General features: G+C 50.1%; 4 protein-coding genes across 4 annotated transcripts; 1 reads left to right on the top strand and 3 right to left on the bottom strand.

Annotated features, from left to right (window-relative positions):
• Window positions 1-819: 819 nt before the first annotated feature.
• QBC33DRAFT_553207 (CHAT domain-containing protein) lies at window positions 820-4,266 on the bottom strand. The gene has a single exon (XM_060429377.1). It carries the CDS (start codon window positions 4,124-4,126, stop codon window positions 1,259-1,261), a length of 2,868 nt encoding a protein of 955 aa, XP_060278163.1. The 5' UTR covers window positions 4,127-4,266; the 3' UTR covers window positions 820-1,258.
• Window positions 4,267-4,609: 343 nt separating this feature from the next.
• Window positions 4,610-5,773, top strand: QBC33DRAFT_316643 (uncharacterized protein). Its single transcript, XM_060423542.1, has 2 exons — window positions 4,610-4,730; window positions 4,785-5,773. The coding sequence occupies exon 2, from the start codon at window positions 4,905-4,907 to the stop codon at window positions 5,691-5,693; it is 789 nt and encodes a 262-aa protein (XP_060278162.1). The 5' UTR covers window positions 4,610-4,730; window positions 4,785-4,904; the 3' UTR covers window positions 5,694-5,773.
• Window positions 5,774-7,367: 1,594 nt separating this feature from the next.
• On the bottom strand, window positions 7,368-8,537 carry QBC33DRAFT_553203 (uncharacterized protein). Its single transcript, XM_060429376.1, has 2 exons — window positions 7,877-8,537; window positions 7,368-7,818 (listed from the first exon to the last, which is right to left on the bottom strand). The coding sequence occupies exons 1-2, from the start codon at window positions 8,516-8,518 to the stop codon at window positions 7,420-7,422; spliced, it is 1,041 nt and encodes a 346-aa protein (XP_060278161.1). The 5' UTR covers window positions 8,519-8,537; the 3' UTR covers window positions 7,368-7,419.
• A 2,236-nt stretch (window positions 8,538-10,773) lies between these two features.
• On the bottom strand, window positions 10,774-13,066 carry QBC33DRAFT_574630 (uncharacterized protein). The gene is made up of 2 exons (XM_060430766.1): window positions 12,609-13,066; window positions 10,774-12,555 (listed from the first exon to the last, which is right to left on the bottom strand). Exons 1-2 carry the CDS (start codon window positions 12,840-12,842, stop codon window positions 10,813-10,815), a joined length of 1,977 nt encoding a protein of 658 aa, XP_060278160.1. The 5' UTR covers window positions 12,843-13,066; the 3' UTR covers window positions 10,774-10,812.
• Window positions 13,067-16,469: the final 3,403 nt, after the last annotated feature.

Here is a 16,469-nt window from a genome sequence, read left to right as displayed (position 1 = left end):
GTCTTTCAGATCGGCCTCAAGGGCGTTGAGGGTCTCGTACGGCTGCCACAATCGGTGGCTAGGCGGCGGGTTCAAAAGCGCCTCGCTAGGTAGTCCAGTAGGTGGTTCAGCCATATTGACCGACTTTGAAGGCTCAGAGACGTTGAAGAAGTATAATGAGGTTATACTGCCTTTGGCAGGAAGGTAGGTTGGTGGGTAGGAAAGTAATTGGTAGGCAAGTAGGTAGGCGGTGGATTGAAGATCGATTCTGCCGGCAGAATTCTTAGTGGGGCTACGGTTGAGGCGCAGATTTGAGTTCGGCCAATTAAATTACACGGTCCCGGGCACGGGCCACGCCGGCCGTCCACCTAGTGATTTTGGCCGTCCACCTAGTGGAGCTCTTTACAATTGGGTATCAAAAAGAAGGTCATTTCGGCTGTATTTTAGAGAGTCTACATATCCCCTAGCATTACTAGGGACTTGACAAGACACCCATCTTTCAATATAATTTAGACCCACTCAATCCATCAGGTAGCAGGGTATATATGTTAAACTAATGGGTTTTCATGAACTAACAAGAAAGTCAGTAGAAACTCATCACTATAGGGAAACGCTTCTAGAGCAATGAAGCTATCTAGTTAGGGGACTGTCGGAAGTTGTCAGCAAAACATTCTACATCCGCGCAACTCCGTAGAGGTTTATGATAGCGTATTCCTTTTCCCACTCTGTATAAAATAGGTCATATTGTCTAGTCAAAACAGTCTGTATGGTGGAGCTTGAAGACAACTCTACAACTACACACACAAGCCGGAAGGACCTATGCATGCAGCTAATGATGTGGTTCGCATTTCTGGCTTGTAAAAAGCGGTATCTATAGTATCACCAAGGCAGCAGGTAATCCGCAAAGTCTGCGGATTAGGAGAGTTAGAGAACTAGATAAAAAAGCAAGGTAGGCAAGATGTCCGCCAACCAGCAAGATAGAAAATCAGTGACCGGAAGCGCAGAATAGGAATATTAGACGAAGGCTGATTGGGCTGTATCCAGGGAAAGATTCGTGCTAGCTCGTCGCTTCTTGACTGTTGAAGTCAAGATTTCCTACCGTAAATCCAGAAAGACGTAAAATCCCCCACTGACTATCATATCCCAATAACCCAGACCACTCCTTTTCAATCGCAGTGCCCTCAGACTAGGCCAATTCTTCCAATAGGTGTCTAGGGCTTAGTTAGCCCTCTTGTCAGGTTCTTTTAGCGTTGCAAACCCTAACAGGATGGCGAGGCTTTCACGGGCCTAGGTGAATAAACGGAGCCCAATGTAATGGCGACTCGGGTTCAAGCTCACGCAGCGCCATGACGCTGTCTCTCAACGCGAGAGCAATCCTCGGTCCGCCAAGGCGAAGACTATTAGTCTCCTGCAGTATGGTGCCGTAGAAACCTTCGGCGACTTCTTTTGATGCATCGTCCCGTACTGACCACAAACACCCTATGACATGGGGGAATCCCGCGACCTGGAAAGCTGTAGCTAGGTGAGTAACTTCATCTGCTAGCTCCCTGGCCTTGTTCTCACTGGTCTGACAAGCCGATAGGAAGGCGATCCGGGCTTTTCTCAGCTGCAAACTCCGAATAGCACTGACGGTGAGACGATCCTGCTGCGGCGTGCCTGACTCGTCGAGGCCCTGGAAGATCAAGCAGCTGCTTCGGGGGTCGACAGGATGACTTCCTGCATGGCACGCAAAGTGAGCAATGGTGCAGTCTTGGAGACCTTCCATCACCTCGAGAGAGGAGGGCTGGGCAATATGGCGGAACGGGATGACGCCCCGTGTCGCGCGAAGAAGCGCGTTTTTCTCGTTGATCGGTTCTCGAAGGGGCTTCTCATACGGCGTAGTTTCCATGGTAGCGACCAAGATACTGTCGTGGTGGCTGCAAGCGTCACTCGGTTGTTTCCGAGCGTAGGCAAGTGCTTTGACTGATGGTATATAGGACGAGATCGAGAGCTGATAAGCGTTCTCCGACGAGTCTCCGTGAATCCCGGCCGCGTGAAATGGCATAGATGCTGCTAGGCCACAGCCAATCCACCAGACGCGTGGAGGATAACCTCCCGTAGCCTGTGCTCTGACAAGATCGTCGGCCAGGATGTCACGAACACAGGCGGACCACAGCCAGGAGAGGTATCCGAGCATTAATTCGTTTCGTCTCCGAACTGCCGGTATGCCTCTCGCTTCCGTCATCGTCTTGTCCCTCCACTGTGTGGCGTCGTCCGACAGCAACTGGGGAAGGCGGACAACTTTCACTGCTGATGTGGTGACAATGATCGCATCGCTGCGCAGCTCGGCAACATTCACAAACACTATGCTGCCACCCTCCGCGTTGTCTCGCATATCTGCAATGGTATGGCTGGCAAAGAAGTCGCCATAGCCGGGAAGCGCGCGGATCTCGTCGATGCATTCTCGCAGTTCATGATAGGCCGAGCGACGCTGTTGGAACGCCTGCGAGTGGTGAAAATCCGGCACCTGACCAGGAGAGGCGCTGTTGACTTGCATCAGCAGCCTCTCTAACTGCAACCCCAAGCTCTCGTGGTCTTCCCTCAGCCTACGTAGGCTGTTTCGCTGGTCCATTTCGTGGCCTAGCGCAACAGCTCTACTCTTCTCAAGGCTGCAGATGGCGGATTCCAAAAGGCCACATTCAAGAAGAACGGCGCAAGTCCCGCTTGCAATGTCCATGAAAGTGGACATGAAGTGCTGGAGGTCGTCAGCCGACAACGAGTTGCTGTCTACCGTTGGCAAGAGGCCGACGACATGTTCAGCAACGTCGGCGGCCTCACCAAGTCGCTTGAGAGACGGCAGGATCTTCAACAAGACCGCAGCAGCCTCGACCCTGGTAAATACAGTGCTTCCCGGATAACTCCACGATTCGAGAAGAAGCTGAGCCGATTCTTCCAGGTCTTTGATGTCGCCGAGTTTCTCAAATCGAAGCCGAAGACCAAATCCAAGATTCTTAAGACAAGTCGAGTGTGTATTTGCCGTGTTTGCCGCTGCGAGTGCCTTACGCAAAGTCTCTATAAATTCCTGAAGGTCTCCCACGTCGTGCGTGGACAGGTATGACGTCCACAAAGCCGTGGCCAGGTTGTTTAGTCCTTCGCAGTTCTCCTCAGTGATTTCCAGTCCCTCGCGGATAAGAGAGAGCGATGCTTGCAAATCCTCGGGTTTTCTAAAGGCCTCGAAGCGCAACGAATACTTGTTTCCCAAGCTGTCCAGATCCACCACACGACTAGGATGGCCCTTTGGGTTGAGTCGGAGTGCCTCTTCGCCATGCTCAATAGCCTCGTCCAAGTCACGGCGAAGGTGTGACCTCTCGTAACGAGTCTGGAGCTTATCGCTCAGCGAGTTTAGAACCATCGCTTTTACCCCTGGATCAGGCGGATCCAGTTCCAAGGCTTCTCTTGCCAGCGCAATTCCGCGATGCAGATCGCTGCTTTCATGCTTGTGGTCGTAACGTTCCTCCAGCAGGTGTGCTAATTTGCATATGATTAGAATCCGGTCTGGGTCATCAGGCGGCACTGCAGACATGGCTTTTTGGGATGCTGCTATAGCGTCTTCTATGTCGAGGCCATTGGAATCCGGGTCCATCTCCCATCGAGCACACAGAAAGGTCGCAAGATTGGAAAGAGCTCGGGGGAGCAGTTCCGGATCGGCAGCGCTGAGGTCCACGGCCTGTCTCTGTAATAGCACCGCCTCGTCAATGTCTGCTCTCTCGCGGTACTTGTTGTACTTGTCGAAGAGATGGCCGGCGAGGGATCCCAGCGATTCAGCAAAAAGAGGGCTATTCTCACAGCCGAGCTCCAAGATACGGCGGTACATGTCGATGGCCGCGTTATGGTCGTAGTCGTGGTCGTCTTTGTGTTCTTCCCAGATAGCTGACATGTCTGAGGCAGCATCGAGTAACACATCAAGGGGAACTATCCCGCCTCGATGGGCGAGGATTCCAAGGTAGCTTGTCCAGCAAATAGCCGCGCCTAAATAGTCCCTGTCTCTAGTGTTGGCAAACCTCTCTAGACAAACTCCCGTACCTGAGAGAAGCCTGTTAATGTAGTCTTGGACCCTCTCGTCGCGCACGTCGTGAGGATGGCCGATGCCTCCGGTTTCATTTTCCATGGCGTAGAATCGATCAAGCAAAGGGACTTCTTCCCAAGTGGTGAATTTACCAGGTGTGGTATATCCGTACAGAGTCAGTCACTCTGGTGAATAATATGTATAGTGATGTACAGCGGTATACTCTGCAGTGTGGGAACTGTTGTAGACCCTTGTTCAGATCCCGAGAAATAGGGCCTTCTTAGATGACTGCCTGATCAGCTAAATAGCGCTCGCTATCTGGCCAATCGGCCTAACTTCAGGTCCGAGACCTCTAAGCATCCATCATTGATTGGTCCAAGTTAGATGTGTCGCAGTCATACAAGCGAGTTTTCCGTTTCTGGCTTCTTATTCGCTAGCAACGCGGCTGGTGTGGCTATGTACTAAGCAGTAGCAGGGGTTTAGGGTTAGGAGCTCCTCGGCAAATCTGCACGGGATGCGCTTCCAGGCGCCTACACAGTATCCCATTCGTTGTTCCTTATTGCCTGGCAGGTGAATTTCTTTCTCGCCTGCGTCTACATGGGCTTGAAAGGTGGCTGGCTGATTTTGCTGGCTTACAAAGCACCCAAAAATTTTGGGGGTCAAACCGATTCCCACATCTGTTGGGGTTTATTCCTTGCTGGGCAGAGTAAGTAAATCAATCAGTATAACATAACAAACCTGAAACTAACCCACCACCAAGGCTCCCAGCCCTCTCCTCTTCTCCTCCTTCGGCAGTCAACTTGCATTGTCTTTCACCAGTCCTTAGGCATTCATTTTTGGCGGGGAGCCTATCATTCATCGCTGATACCACGGATCGATCATGCACCTTGTACAGCTGGGAGAGTTTCCCTTGGCGGTCAATGCGGTTCTCCTTGGTCGACTCGTCGCTCCTAAAGATCTGGATCGTCCTGTGAGGGGTTATGACCCGACATACACTACTACTCCCGTCACTAGTGTGAACCAGTTGCAAGCTGCCTCTGTGATTGAGCACGCATCCGACAAGCGTGGCCTCGCGGCAAATCTCACGCCGCTATTCAAGTCATCAGCCTCATCTGAGACATTTGGTGCAACACGATTCACGACGGAAAAGTCCACTAGCTACACGCTGTTAAACAGTGCAGAGCTGTTCAACGAAGCCATGGGCCAAGACGCGACGCGGCGATGGGTAGAGCGATGTCTCGAACAAAGCAAGGTCAATCACCTCTTCATGGTCGTCGGCCTGCAAACCGTTACAAATGCGGACCAAACGACTGCAAGAGTCAGCACTAGACAAGGACAGGGTGCGATACAGTCACCGACCAGCCTCATCCCTGGAACGAACCCATCTGTCGATTTATCAACCATATCAGGCATTGCTATCCGCGGCGAAGTCTTGGCCGCTCGGGTAGTCAATCAACAGCATAGCGGTGAGTACATTAGCGGAATCGAGTACCAGAAAATCCGAGGTGGATTCTTCAACTTTTCCAAGGCAGCGAAGCTGGATGGGCTGATCTTGCGAGACAACACGAAATGGAGGTATGGGGCGGTTCACAGGGGTGGATCTGGAGGAGATGACTTGGATGAGGAAGACGGGATTTGCGTCGAACTTGCTGGTTTTGAAAGTGACTAGCCAAAGTATCCTTGTATACAAAGGAGAGCGCTACATTATGCTGGGCACTGTGAGGAGGAGGAGGGGATCTTTTGTACCTAAAGTGAAGGCAGGGTTCTTTATGGAGGCTGATTCTGCTCTTCCTAGGTTACCTTGTGCTCAATGCGCCGTCCCAGCTACCTACCTCCCCCAACGTACCTGGCCAAAATTGACAATCAGCTCTTCCCTAATGACACGGTGCTTGGGCAATGGGCTGGAATTCTCACGGCAGCAGCTGACTTTATGCCCTTGTTCGCGTGGTTCAACGAGTAGACCTGGGCGTACAACCTCGGCTCGCCCATGTACCTGTCAGTAAGAACGCGCCCTCTAAGATGACCATCAACCTAACCTTTGCGCCCGCCGACTAGAGCTTCGGCCTAGCCGTCGCCGCCTGGCGGAAGACCCGCCTGACCAAGACTCTAACTGCCGAGTGGCTCGCCGTGCGTGACAGGCTAGCCCTGCTGCCTATAGTCGACGGTACCTACCTTATCCTAGCCTTTATCCGCTGTTAATATGTCTAGCGATCCATCGTCTTGGCTACCTTCTAACTGGATTGTCTTCTAGATATACGCAACGGCGTAACGTCAGGGCTGGCGCTTACGACCGGCCACTCCTACCTAGATTCAACACCGCAAGTAATTATAGGCGGGTCCCTCGCCGGTGGTGGCTGACTTTAATTGTTAAATTAACAAAAAATTAATTACATAAAATTCCCGAAAAAGTTATTTTTTTTTTAAGCAAATTATCCTTGCCAGTCCAGACATCAATTCAGCCACTTCCCCTTTGCATGAACTGAAGTTAGCCAGCAAAAGCCCCTGAGAACCATGCATTTGATCAAGTATATTAAATTGTTGATGTTTCCTGCCCCAGGCTACTCCCAAAGCGTTGCTGACATCCAAGGAGAGGCAGGTATGGCTCTTAGCTTTAGGTTTAGAACTAAACAGTGGCGAGTAAGGTATCAGGGACAAGGTGTAATCACTTTCCCAGGACAACTCTCCCTAGGAAGCAGTATCTTACGGCTGATCTCGGGTCTAGAAACAAACCAGAATTTCATCGGTCTGACATCGTAGTATGGGGAGTGCCGGTCCTCGTAGACACTGGTAAGGCAGTGTTGCTACAAGCTGCAAGAAAGGTCTTGCCACGCGACATTGGGGCATCGGCGGTCCAGAATGGTTTGCCCTCGCCGTTGCATTCATTCTTCGATAACCTAACATTTCCTTCACTCTGAAGCCAAGTTCCAACAGAGATGAAGATGAAGTACCGTGGCTGCCATAGCCATAATTACTGCTGGAATCTCTCCTACAACTACTCTCGCTGCCGCCATTTCTGTGAACATCGCCACCGCCATCGCCATCACGGTCTACATTCTTGGCGATATCCTCCCAACATCATGGTCTTCTTGTTTTCTTTGTATGGTACCAGGTAACTCATGCCCCTCGTCGAAGCTCTAATCCACGCTGTCGTATCATAGCAGGAAAGGCTATCTCCGCTTTCAGCTGCATGGGGACCTGGTAGACGGACGTGTGATAAACCCCAATCCTGCGACTGAAAGGGAGGGGGAAGTTGAATGAGTATCTTAAGGCTGGCTTGACAAAGGAGGTTTCAAGTGGTCAATGCAGGTGCAGCTGCGTTTTTGCGAGTCCAGCTCGAGTAATCCGTACATCTACCTACTCTGTTCCAATTACAATGAATATAAATACAAATGAACTTAGCGCCCATCAAAGACGCTCGACGAGCTGCTTGATGACTCAGAACCTCTGCCGTCGTTCTTGGGCGGATCTGTAGATCCAGAAAACAATCGCTCGGATGTGGTCCTAGAGACTACGACGTTCCGGCCTGTTCCACTCGACAGTATCTGTTCCCGCTGTTCCTTTCTGCTGCTGGGTATTCGGAGTTTCGGGGGGCTGAGTAATGCTGATTTGCCGAAGAACATGTGCCTGAGGATGTCTTGCCACTTTTCCACCGCTTCTTCTGTGGTGCTAACCATCTTCCCGAGGGGTTCGTCCCGTTGGACGACGATCGAGATCGGAGGTTGCTGCTCACCGGTGAGGGGGATGAGCATATAAACGATACGGGCGCTGTCCTTTGTGAAAGTGGCAGTGGTGATCTGGTGATGTAATTAGTTTGCGAGAGGCGGTTGCAAGTTGAGCACAGGACTTCCATACTGTTAATGTCCTGCCAGGACCAAGATCATCGGCCTTCCGCTCCCAAATCTGTCGACACGCAAGGGCCAAGGCACAGACAAGCTCACTCCGCAGTATACACCCCTTGGCGACCATGTCTGCCGTGCTGTCTGCAATCACGCAGCCAACAGACGCTGCATCTAGCTCGAGCTGCGACAGGGCCTTCCATCGGAGCCGCGAGGTTTCGCCGCGCTCATATCCCTCCTCGAGACGCTCGCCTGTCTGGATGTACTCGTCGAACGGGCTGTCAATGCCGAACGGCGCACGAGCGGCCCATCTGCCTTGTCTGCTCTCTTCTGCTGCTTGGGTAAAGCAATATACTGCCGAGTCGAAAAAACCGGCCCATTCAAGGGCAGTCCAGGGATGGGGGCGACTAAATAGCCCTGAGGTGGCAGGCGGTTGAGTTGCGGATTGATGGGTTGGATTTGCTCGGTTGAGCAGATCTGAGCGGGACAACGGGCTTGGACTTGGGAGGGGAGGCCATCTGGGGCTGTCTTGCAGGGTGCCAAATTGGTGACTGTCGAGATCCTTCAATGCAATGACATTATCACGCGTATCTTCTTGGGTATAGCGGAATAAGAGTGTGCGAAGAGTGTCGCGTTGTGGAGGCTTTGGATTAGCCATTTTGTAGCTGGGGGTTTATGTCGAGAGGAACGCGAAGCGCGATTGCAAGCTCCTGCCGAGAAAATAAACAAACGACAACCCATGCACAGACCAGCCTTCTGTCGCCTAACTCATTCAATTCACTTCCCTCTTAATTACTTCTGGTTTTGCAGGTTGCAACAACAAACTAAATATTGCACCGAGTCATTTATTTGATTTATTTAATTTGCGTTGGACGGGGTCCAAGAACCACTCAGTAAATACTTAATCTGGCGATACCTGCTGCCAGTTCAAAGTAACCGTAAATAAACTCTCAATGCCGATGTCATGGTATGCGCAAGCTTAAACTCAACCTCAAACTTAATGCAACTCGCTGATGAGTCACACCATGAACCTGGTGAGTCACACTGTAAATCCTAATGCCCAGCCATAAAAAACGAAGTCTCTGGTTGGGCACTGAATTAAGATACCCTTCTGTCGCCATCAGCTCCCTCACAGATAAAACCCATGTTGAGTCGTACCCCCGCCCAAGTCAGAGCCGCGTCGAGCCCAGCCTTACTTCTAAGGGGGGTCGTTCTTTGATTTTCCGCCGCTTACCTCTAGATCCGGTACCTTAGAGACAAACAATCCCATATACCTATGGTCTGTTACATAGAGGAAGCGCTGAGCGCGATTCTCTTGCTAGTTGTCAAGGCCTAGCTCCATGCCATCGACGCAGGTGAGAATATTTGTTGTCTGAACTTACTGATAGCGAATTCGTGGTTCTCTGCGAAGGCATTGTCTGCATTGATAAACTTTGGAGGAAGCAAATGATATTGGTTGTTTATCGAGATATCTGCGACTGGTCTACTAGGCTTTGCCATTACGTCCTCCCAGTTGCTTGTATCTTGGAGTCTTCACAAGGAGATGGGCTAGGTTTGTCGTTGTTTGGCTCAGCGCCTTAATACATAACTAGAATGTCTGAACTGCATATTCGGTCTGGCAGCCGCCATTGGCATGGCACATGCTTTGCGTCCTTGCCTACGCGCTTACTTGAGTATGTAGTCGCTGGTCTTGCGTATTTCGGCATGCTTGTACGGATGCGGGAGCTTCTCGTTTCTGGCCGCGCACACTTGGTTTTGCATCCCTCGATGTCACCCGAGGAAGAGCAGAAGGTCCATGCACTGATTATCTTAGGGGGCAGGGTGCTACAGCTGGGGATGGGAAATACGAAGGTCCATCTTGATGTCGATGATACTGACGGTTCTGCCGATGCTGCCGATACTGTCGATACTGTCGATACTATCGATACTGTCGATACTGCCGATGCCAGGGATAGCGCCTTTCGAACGGCGATTCCAATAACCTTGGTAGAATACGACACCTAGGAACTCCTGGAGGACATAAGAATGCCTAGGGAGCAATCCTGAAGTACGAAAAGAGCCGAGAGAAGAGTTCTGCGGAGGAGGGGACCGTCCAGTGTATCAGGTCAAGACCCTGTCGCCCCGCCTCAGGAGACCAACCAGGAGCCGCCCTAGGGCCAGGCTGCGAAGACGATAGGAGAACTAATTAAGGGAGGATCTTTGTTGTCAATCTGGGCTTGCCAGTGAGGTAAGGGTAGAAGATGTGGAGGGGTGGGAATGTGGGTAGGGAGGAGAAGTGGAGAAGAAGCAGGTAGACTAGGGAGCTATCGTTAAGTTGTTGGGGGTGCCGCATGGATTGCGGGGATAGTTGCTGAGGGGAGGGTCGAGGAGGACAGAGGGGAGTGGGAGATGCCGAAAAAAGGTCGCTGGAGATGCGGAAAGGAAAGGGGTTTGGGGGTGGCGATGACCAAGATAGGTGGCAAGCGGCGAGCCAAGAGGTTGCCGACCTAGGATTAGAAAGGAGACTTTGGACCCAGAGAAGTTCCCCTAGTCACACAACACTGCTAGCTTCTTCTAATCCAAGCCTTGGTTGACGATTAGTTAAGACCAACCACCCATATGCATTTCTAGGGAGGGTGGTGGATGGTGCCATTGCTGGCGTTAAGTTAAGCTTTTTCCCGCGTTATTCTTCCAAAGCACCAAGCAAAAGGGAAGGGAATAGACCCTAGCATATCAAGCATATTATCAGCGGAATTGGGGGCATATTTACGTCAGAGCTGACTCAAGGGGAGACGTTATGCTGCTTATTGCAGAAACGAAATCATGTGGTTAATCATTGACTAGCCCACTGCGGTGGAGGATGGTGTGCGGCCCTTAGTCTCAGCACGTCATCTCCGAAAATACAATGCCACCCCCTAACTCCTCATCAAGACCGTCCGAGGTCTCTCAGCGTCCAACTAATGGAACAGATCCTCAATCAATATCAAACCCCAATGCCTGCCCAATCTGCCCACCCAGCGTCTCCGCGTTCCCTGTCTGACTCTGCAAGGGAGGCAGCTCCGGAGCCGGACCAAGTCGCAACGAAGACTGGCTCAAGGCATTCCGACTATGAAGCCCGGAGGGACCCGTCTCTATCCGCGAGGGACCACCACCAAAGCTTCCCGATCTCGGCCTCGCGGCGGTCGTCGTCTTCTTCTTGGGCGACAGCGAGTCCCGGAGGCGGCGCCCAATCGATCTCAGCCAGACGCGCGACCGGCCACGGACCTCGGCCTGTTGGCACGCGCGCCGATTGTTGAACTCGTTAGCCTGGCGGATAAAATCGAGCAAGGAAGTGACCAGGCTGGCGGTCTCTTCCCGCGTCCTGTTCGCTTCGACGAGGGAACAGGCGACGTAGTTGATGAAGCGGCGGAAGGGAGGGCCCTGCTTTGAAGTGCCCTGCACGAAGAAGCCGCCGTCGAAAAGATCCTTATAGATGATGGTCCTTCGATTCTTCCAATCCGGAATCTTGATCTGGACAGAGTTGATCCAGGCCTCCTCATTCCAGTAGAGGCACGGCTGGTTGTTGGGTTGCGGCAGACCCAAGGTATCGACAAGGTAGTCGGCGAGCTGTCCCAATTTGCAGCGGAATTGAATCGTGGCCACAATATCCAAATCCCATTCTCCAAGGTCGATCTCCTCCCCCGCCGCGTAGTGTCGCAGAGCCGAGCGTAGACCAACATGCTGTCCGCTGCTCCAGTCGCCAGGACAAGTCTCAAGGAAAAGGCGAGCCATCTCCGTGATTCGATGTTTGCGTATACTCTCGACCATGCGGGTGGTTGGATCCTGAAACTGACCGACTCTACCGGTATGTGACAGGTCCATGTTGTCCTTATAGACTGGGTTATTTGGGCTGGGGTCTCTGAGCTCTTTCAACTCTGCAGGCCCCTGGTATGGGTAGGTGACAAGCTCTCTCCAGCGCTTCTCGAAGTTGGCCAGGGGAAACCCGGTCCGGCCTGTCCAGGAATCCTCCCACTGGTCATTCTGCGCACTAAAGGAGAATTCTTGACGGTACCAGAGGCGGTGGACGCGATCTTCGCAAGTCTCCAAGATTGAGCGGCAAAACTCGTTGTAGGTCTTGGTCTGCTCTGCTGTCGGCTTCTCAGGTTGGAGCTCAGAGGCAGAAGAAACATCGTCGCGCTCGTCCTCTGGGAGGAGCTGACTCGCGCTGGAAGTTAGGGCTTCGATTAATGTAGTGGCAAACACTGACCCGCATGCCCGGTCGACACTAGCCGAGGAGGGCCAGGCATTAGACGTAGTCTTTACCCCAGCTGCTGTCAAAGCTGTATGGTTCAAGTCCTCGCTGACAGCCCAGCCGCCCGAGTAGCACGCTGTGGTGACCAGGGTGACGCGGACTCCCATGTCAAGGACCCCCTTGAGTCGCACAATGCTAAGGCCCTTGTTCCGGTTGCCGCTGTCCAGGAGAAAGTGGAAATTCGACATGCCATGACAAAACACAAGGAGCAAGAGATGGGCGTTATCTTTTTTTGCCCTCTCCGAAGCTTTGCGCACCTCCCAGAGGAAGCGTTCGATCATGTCAGTCGGTTTGACGACAGTGACGGGCGTAAGCATGTTGTTGTTGAGCAGCTCGCGGCTTAGGACCACTTTGCGATCCTGGTAGGGATTCCCATGAAGGTAGATGTCATGACCGTCGTGTGCTTCGATCAGCTTGTACGGGTCCTACCAAACTGTTAGTATATTGTCACGGTTGGGAAATTTCGAGGACACTCTACCGCTGCCGTCAACCAAACTTGCGACGCCCCAAGCCCGCGATATAGGTAATTAAAGGCGTAGAAATCCGAAAGGAACCATCCGTCAATCTCGGGATGGCCAGTAGTCACCGTGGGGTGGGTGACCGCGACGATGTGAGTGTTATCGAACACCACCGGCGGGGTGTCACAGACAAACGTCATTGGTGTTGTGGCATTGCGGCGGTGGCCGCCCTGGACGAAGTCGTGTCTGGACATGTCGTATGCTGGATAAATGGCTGGAGACGAAAGGATAATAGGTATGAAATCGACCTTGTTGGGCAGAGCTGAAGAGAAAAGGATGGGAGGTATGGTCGAAGACGTTGGGGCAGAGGTAGATGAGAAGAGGTGGAAAGATTGGCAGGTAGAGGTAGAGGAGACGAGGTCGAAAGATTGTTGGGGAGGGGTAGTATTTATAGTTGTAGACGGAGGGAGGACAATAGGCAAGGGCGAACAATAGGCAGAGGCGAATAATAGTCGAGGGTGAACAATAGTCGAGGGTGAATGAATGGTCGACGATGGTGAATTCGGAACAAGAAGCTACACCAGTCACCAGTGAGTCATAACAGTCACGGAAAGTCTATCTTGGCCATGGCAGTCTAGGAAAAACTTTAAACTTGGTCATTCGGTATTGCTCGGTCATCGGTGCAAAAGCCAGTTCACGTTGTCGAAACTTTAAACTCTATTCAGTAAAGACCCGTCTAGAAAGTTCCAGGCCCAAGTTTCATACCATGTCTGTCACTGTCAAGACCAATCATTCATAACGGAGCAGCATGGAATAGCAATGTCTAGATCCTAGGCGATGAGACCCAGGGCGATGCACAACAGGAGCCGGGGAAAACTGGGAATCACGTCCTCAATCGGCACACATAATTAATCACTAAGAGCAAGACTATCAAGGTAACGCCGAATCTTACCACAGTCACTCGCACCTAACCGGCGTAAGTTCACTATCGTCTCACAGTTGTCTAACATTCATCCAGGGGCAACCTAGGCCCTCAACCCATCCTAGGGGTTTGCCGATTTCGCCTCTAGTCCCTCGATGATTCACTTCGCCAGCATATTGCCAAGAGTCAATGACTAGTGTGTTAGCACTGAGTCGACAGATCGCGACAAATGTTTCCCGCAGTTGCGGCATACGTGTAGATGCTAAGCAACAGCGCATTCGTAATGGTTCCCACCCACCGGGCCACCATAATGTGATCTCGGGACACTGACGATGTTGGCATTGACGCTTGAGAGGCTCCAAGCCCATCCGGAATTGAGAAGTTGTCCCAGCAGCTAACTAGTACCTGCATCTCGTCTCACAAGCCAGAACTCCTCCTTGCTAAGTTAAATCACCCCCCTTCCGGCCACCCAAAAATCCGACTTACACCACCACTACTACTTTATTCAACCTGACTTTCTACCTTCCTTGATTTTACTACAATACAACTGCCTGACTCACTAGGTAATTCAGGCTTGCTGAATTCATCTAGACCATCCTCAATATAACCAGCCTCCAATTAAGCCTTCCAGATTGCCTTAATGTTGGCAAACTTCAAATTTGGGCTTAATTTGACCTTCTTCTTCTTCCTAGGCTATGCAGCTTCAAGCTAGGCCTCTAGTGATTCAACCTTCCGTAAAAAAGTAGCCAACTAGATGTCCTTTTTGTCAAATGCCTTGTAGATCTTCTAGAATAGTAGTCGTTATGTGAAAGTAGATTGCTTTAGGTAGCTAAATTGATATAGTTAATCTCAAAGCTCTGTAGCCTTTCTAGGAGTTGACTATACTACTGCAGCTATATCCAAGTTCTATTAAAAGATAGGTTTACCACTAATTGCATGCTAAGAAGTCAAATTTTCCAAATCTTAGGCCTTTTTGTTAGAGTTTTCCAGCAAAAGTAAGCTAAGTAGAGGTTTGGTCATAGAGACTAGCCATAACCCTATAGCTTTCCATCCACTCTTAATATTCTAACTAGTCAAAGCAGTCTTGCAAGCCTTTTGGTAGCAGGCTAGAAAATTCCGCTTTTCTACTATTATAGAATCTACCTACTAAGCAAGAAAGCCAAGCTTTTTCTAGTAAGCTATTTTGAAAGGTCTAAATACCAAAAGATCTAGTAGTTGCATAATGTAAAAGGTATGTAAAGGTAAAAAAAGCAGGTAAATCTTATGCTAAAAGCAAAGCTATATAAACTTAGTTGTTTTGTAACTGCTATAGCTATCCAAGACTAGTAACTAGTACTTAGAAGGGTCTGTTAGCTAGGTTTTTGGAATAAAGACCTTTTAGAGCTATTTAACAGCAGCGTCATTGGAAATCTAGCCATTTTTAGAAAAGGAAAACTTCTATATAGCATAAAAAGCTAGTTTGAATGGAAACCATTAGGCTTAAAGTGATTTTCCTTTGAATATAACTAGAGAATCTAAGGCAATACTAGTTGCTAAGATATACTCTAAGAAAGTTGTCTAAGCGTATAACCTAGGCTTTTTCTTTCAAATTGCTCTCTTCTTAAAGCCTCCTAAGACTAATCTATTAAATCCCTAGCTTTCTATAATCCTAGATTTGTCTATATTATACCAATTGTATAGCTTAATAGCTTAGATAGCTGGAATCTTTAGATATTAAAACCAACATTTGATTACATTAGTTGTAGCCTTGTTAACATGTTTAGAATCAATAGATTTGCTTCCCTAGGTTCTAACAGCTAGATTCTTGCGTAAAAAGGTCTCAATCTAACGCTTTCCAAGTGGCTAGGAGTCTCCTTTGGCTTGCAAGACTTGCTTTGCAAATTCCTTTAGCTGAAAGTAGGAAGGTGGAAGTCTTAGAGCAGCCTAGGTAAAGACTTATTAAGCTAGGTGGCTTTCCTAAAGTGGTGAAAGCCTTTGGTAATTCGAAAATGCATCTTTCCAAGGTGTAGTACCATTGAGACAGTCCTAAAGAGTAGTCCTTGGAACCTCCTATTCTAGAGAAGCCTTGCGTAAACTTTAACCATTCGCAATAGCCTGCAAAGCCTAATTGACATCATCTTTGGTATATAGCTTTATTGTCAACTGATCAAGATAATTGCAAAAAGTAGGCTTAATTAGGCTTAATTTGATCAAGGAATGGAAGTTTGTTTGGTGATGGTTGAAATGGCGGTGTGGAATTTTTGAGTGGCTGGAAGGTGGGGGTAGCCGGAAGGGGGGTGATTTAACTTATTCTCTTACCATCGCCCTCTCACCACCGCCGTTATCCTGTGCACGGGGCATTGACAATTGCGAGGCGAAAAGAGACTTCAATTGCACCCTCGATTATAACCACTTTTATATTGTTGATACACCCCCGGTCGGAAGTGAGGCTTCTGGCTGGATATCGTGATCCATTCATGGTGTTGAACCACGATGAATGTTAATTGGAGTCTCCTTTTGCACCACAATTGTTTTGGCTTTTGGGAAATAATTAACTGGGCTCCCATTGGCTCCTAAACTGGAAATCCGCCTATCTCATTGGTCCTTAGAACTAGAACCATCTTATTGGTTGTTAGACTTGAAATCCAATTGTCTTATTGGTTCAACCTGCCGCTCTGACAGTCAGCGTCATAAATCTCACTACGCTATTGGCTACCCACTTTACCCACCGCAAGGTCCTGCCTTCGAATCACAGCAGAGACAAAATCCGAGCTTTTTGTCTAGCCCTGATTTCGCCTGCGCCACGGCCAGACCGCCGCCACAGATATCTCCAGAAAAATCCAGCCCGGATTAAGAGAAACAAGCCCACGCCATTGCAGGGTCAACCCTACGATGTGCATGATCGAGAATCATTGGCCATGGTTTGCAGTACGCAGACACAATACTAACCACAATGCTGTAATTATCTAACAGACAAATC

The sequence above is a fragment of the Phialemonium atrogriseum genome (assembly GCF_030411735.1).
Source record: "Phialemonium atrogriseum strain 8032-3 unplaced genomic scaffold QBC33scaffold_50, whole genome shotgun sequence".
Taxonomy (NCBI): domain Eukaryota; kingdom Fungi; phylum Ascomycota; class Sordariomycetes; order Cephalothecales; family Cephalothecaceae; genus Phialemonium; species Phialemonium atrogriseum.
The sequence above is the reverse complement of the archived record's forward strand: the minus strand, read 5'-3'. Positions and strand labels throughout refer to the sequence as shown.

Bases quoted from the DNA above. Each gene is read 5' to 3' on its own strand.
- QBC33DRAFT_553207 (XM_060429377.1), bottom strand. From the start codon at position 4,126: ATGGAAAATGAAACCGGAGGCATCGGCCATCCTCACGACGTGCGCGAC.
- QBC33DRAFT_316643 (XM_060423542.1), top strand. From the start codon at position 4,905: ATGCACCTTGTACAGCTGGGAGAGTTTCCCTTGGCGGTCAATGCGGTT.
- QBC33DRAFT_553203 (XM_060429376.1), bottom strand. From the start codon at position 8,518: ATGGCTAATCCAAAGCCTCCACAACGCGACACTCTTCGCACACTCTTA. The intron at 7,819-7,876 runs GTATGGAAGTCC...TTACATCACCAG, and splicing joins GTCCTGGCAGGACATTAACA to ATCACCACTGCCACTTTCAC.
- QBC33DRAFT_574630 (XM_060430766.1), bottom strand. From the start codon at position 12,842: ATGTCCAGACACGACTTCGTCCAGGGCGGCCACCGCCGCAATGCCACA. The intron at 12,556-12,608 runs GTAGAGTGTCCT...ACAGTTTGGTAG, and splicing joins AAGTTTGGTTGACGGCAGCG to GACCCGTACAAGCTGATCGA.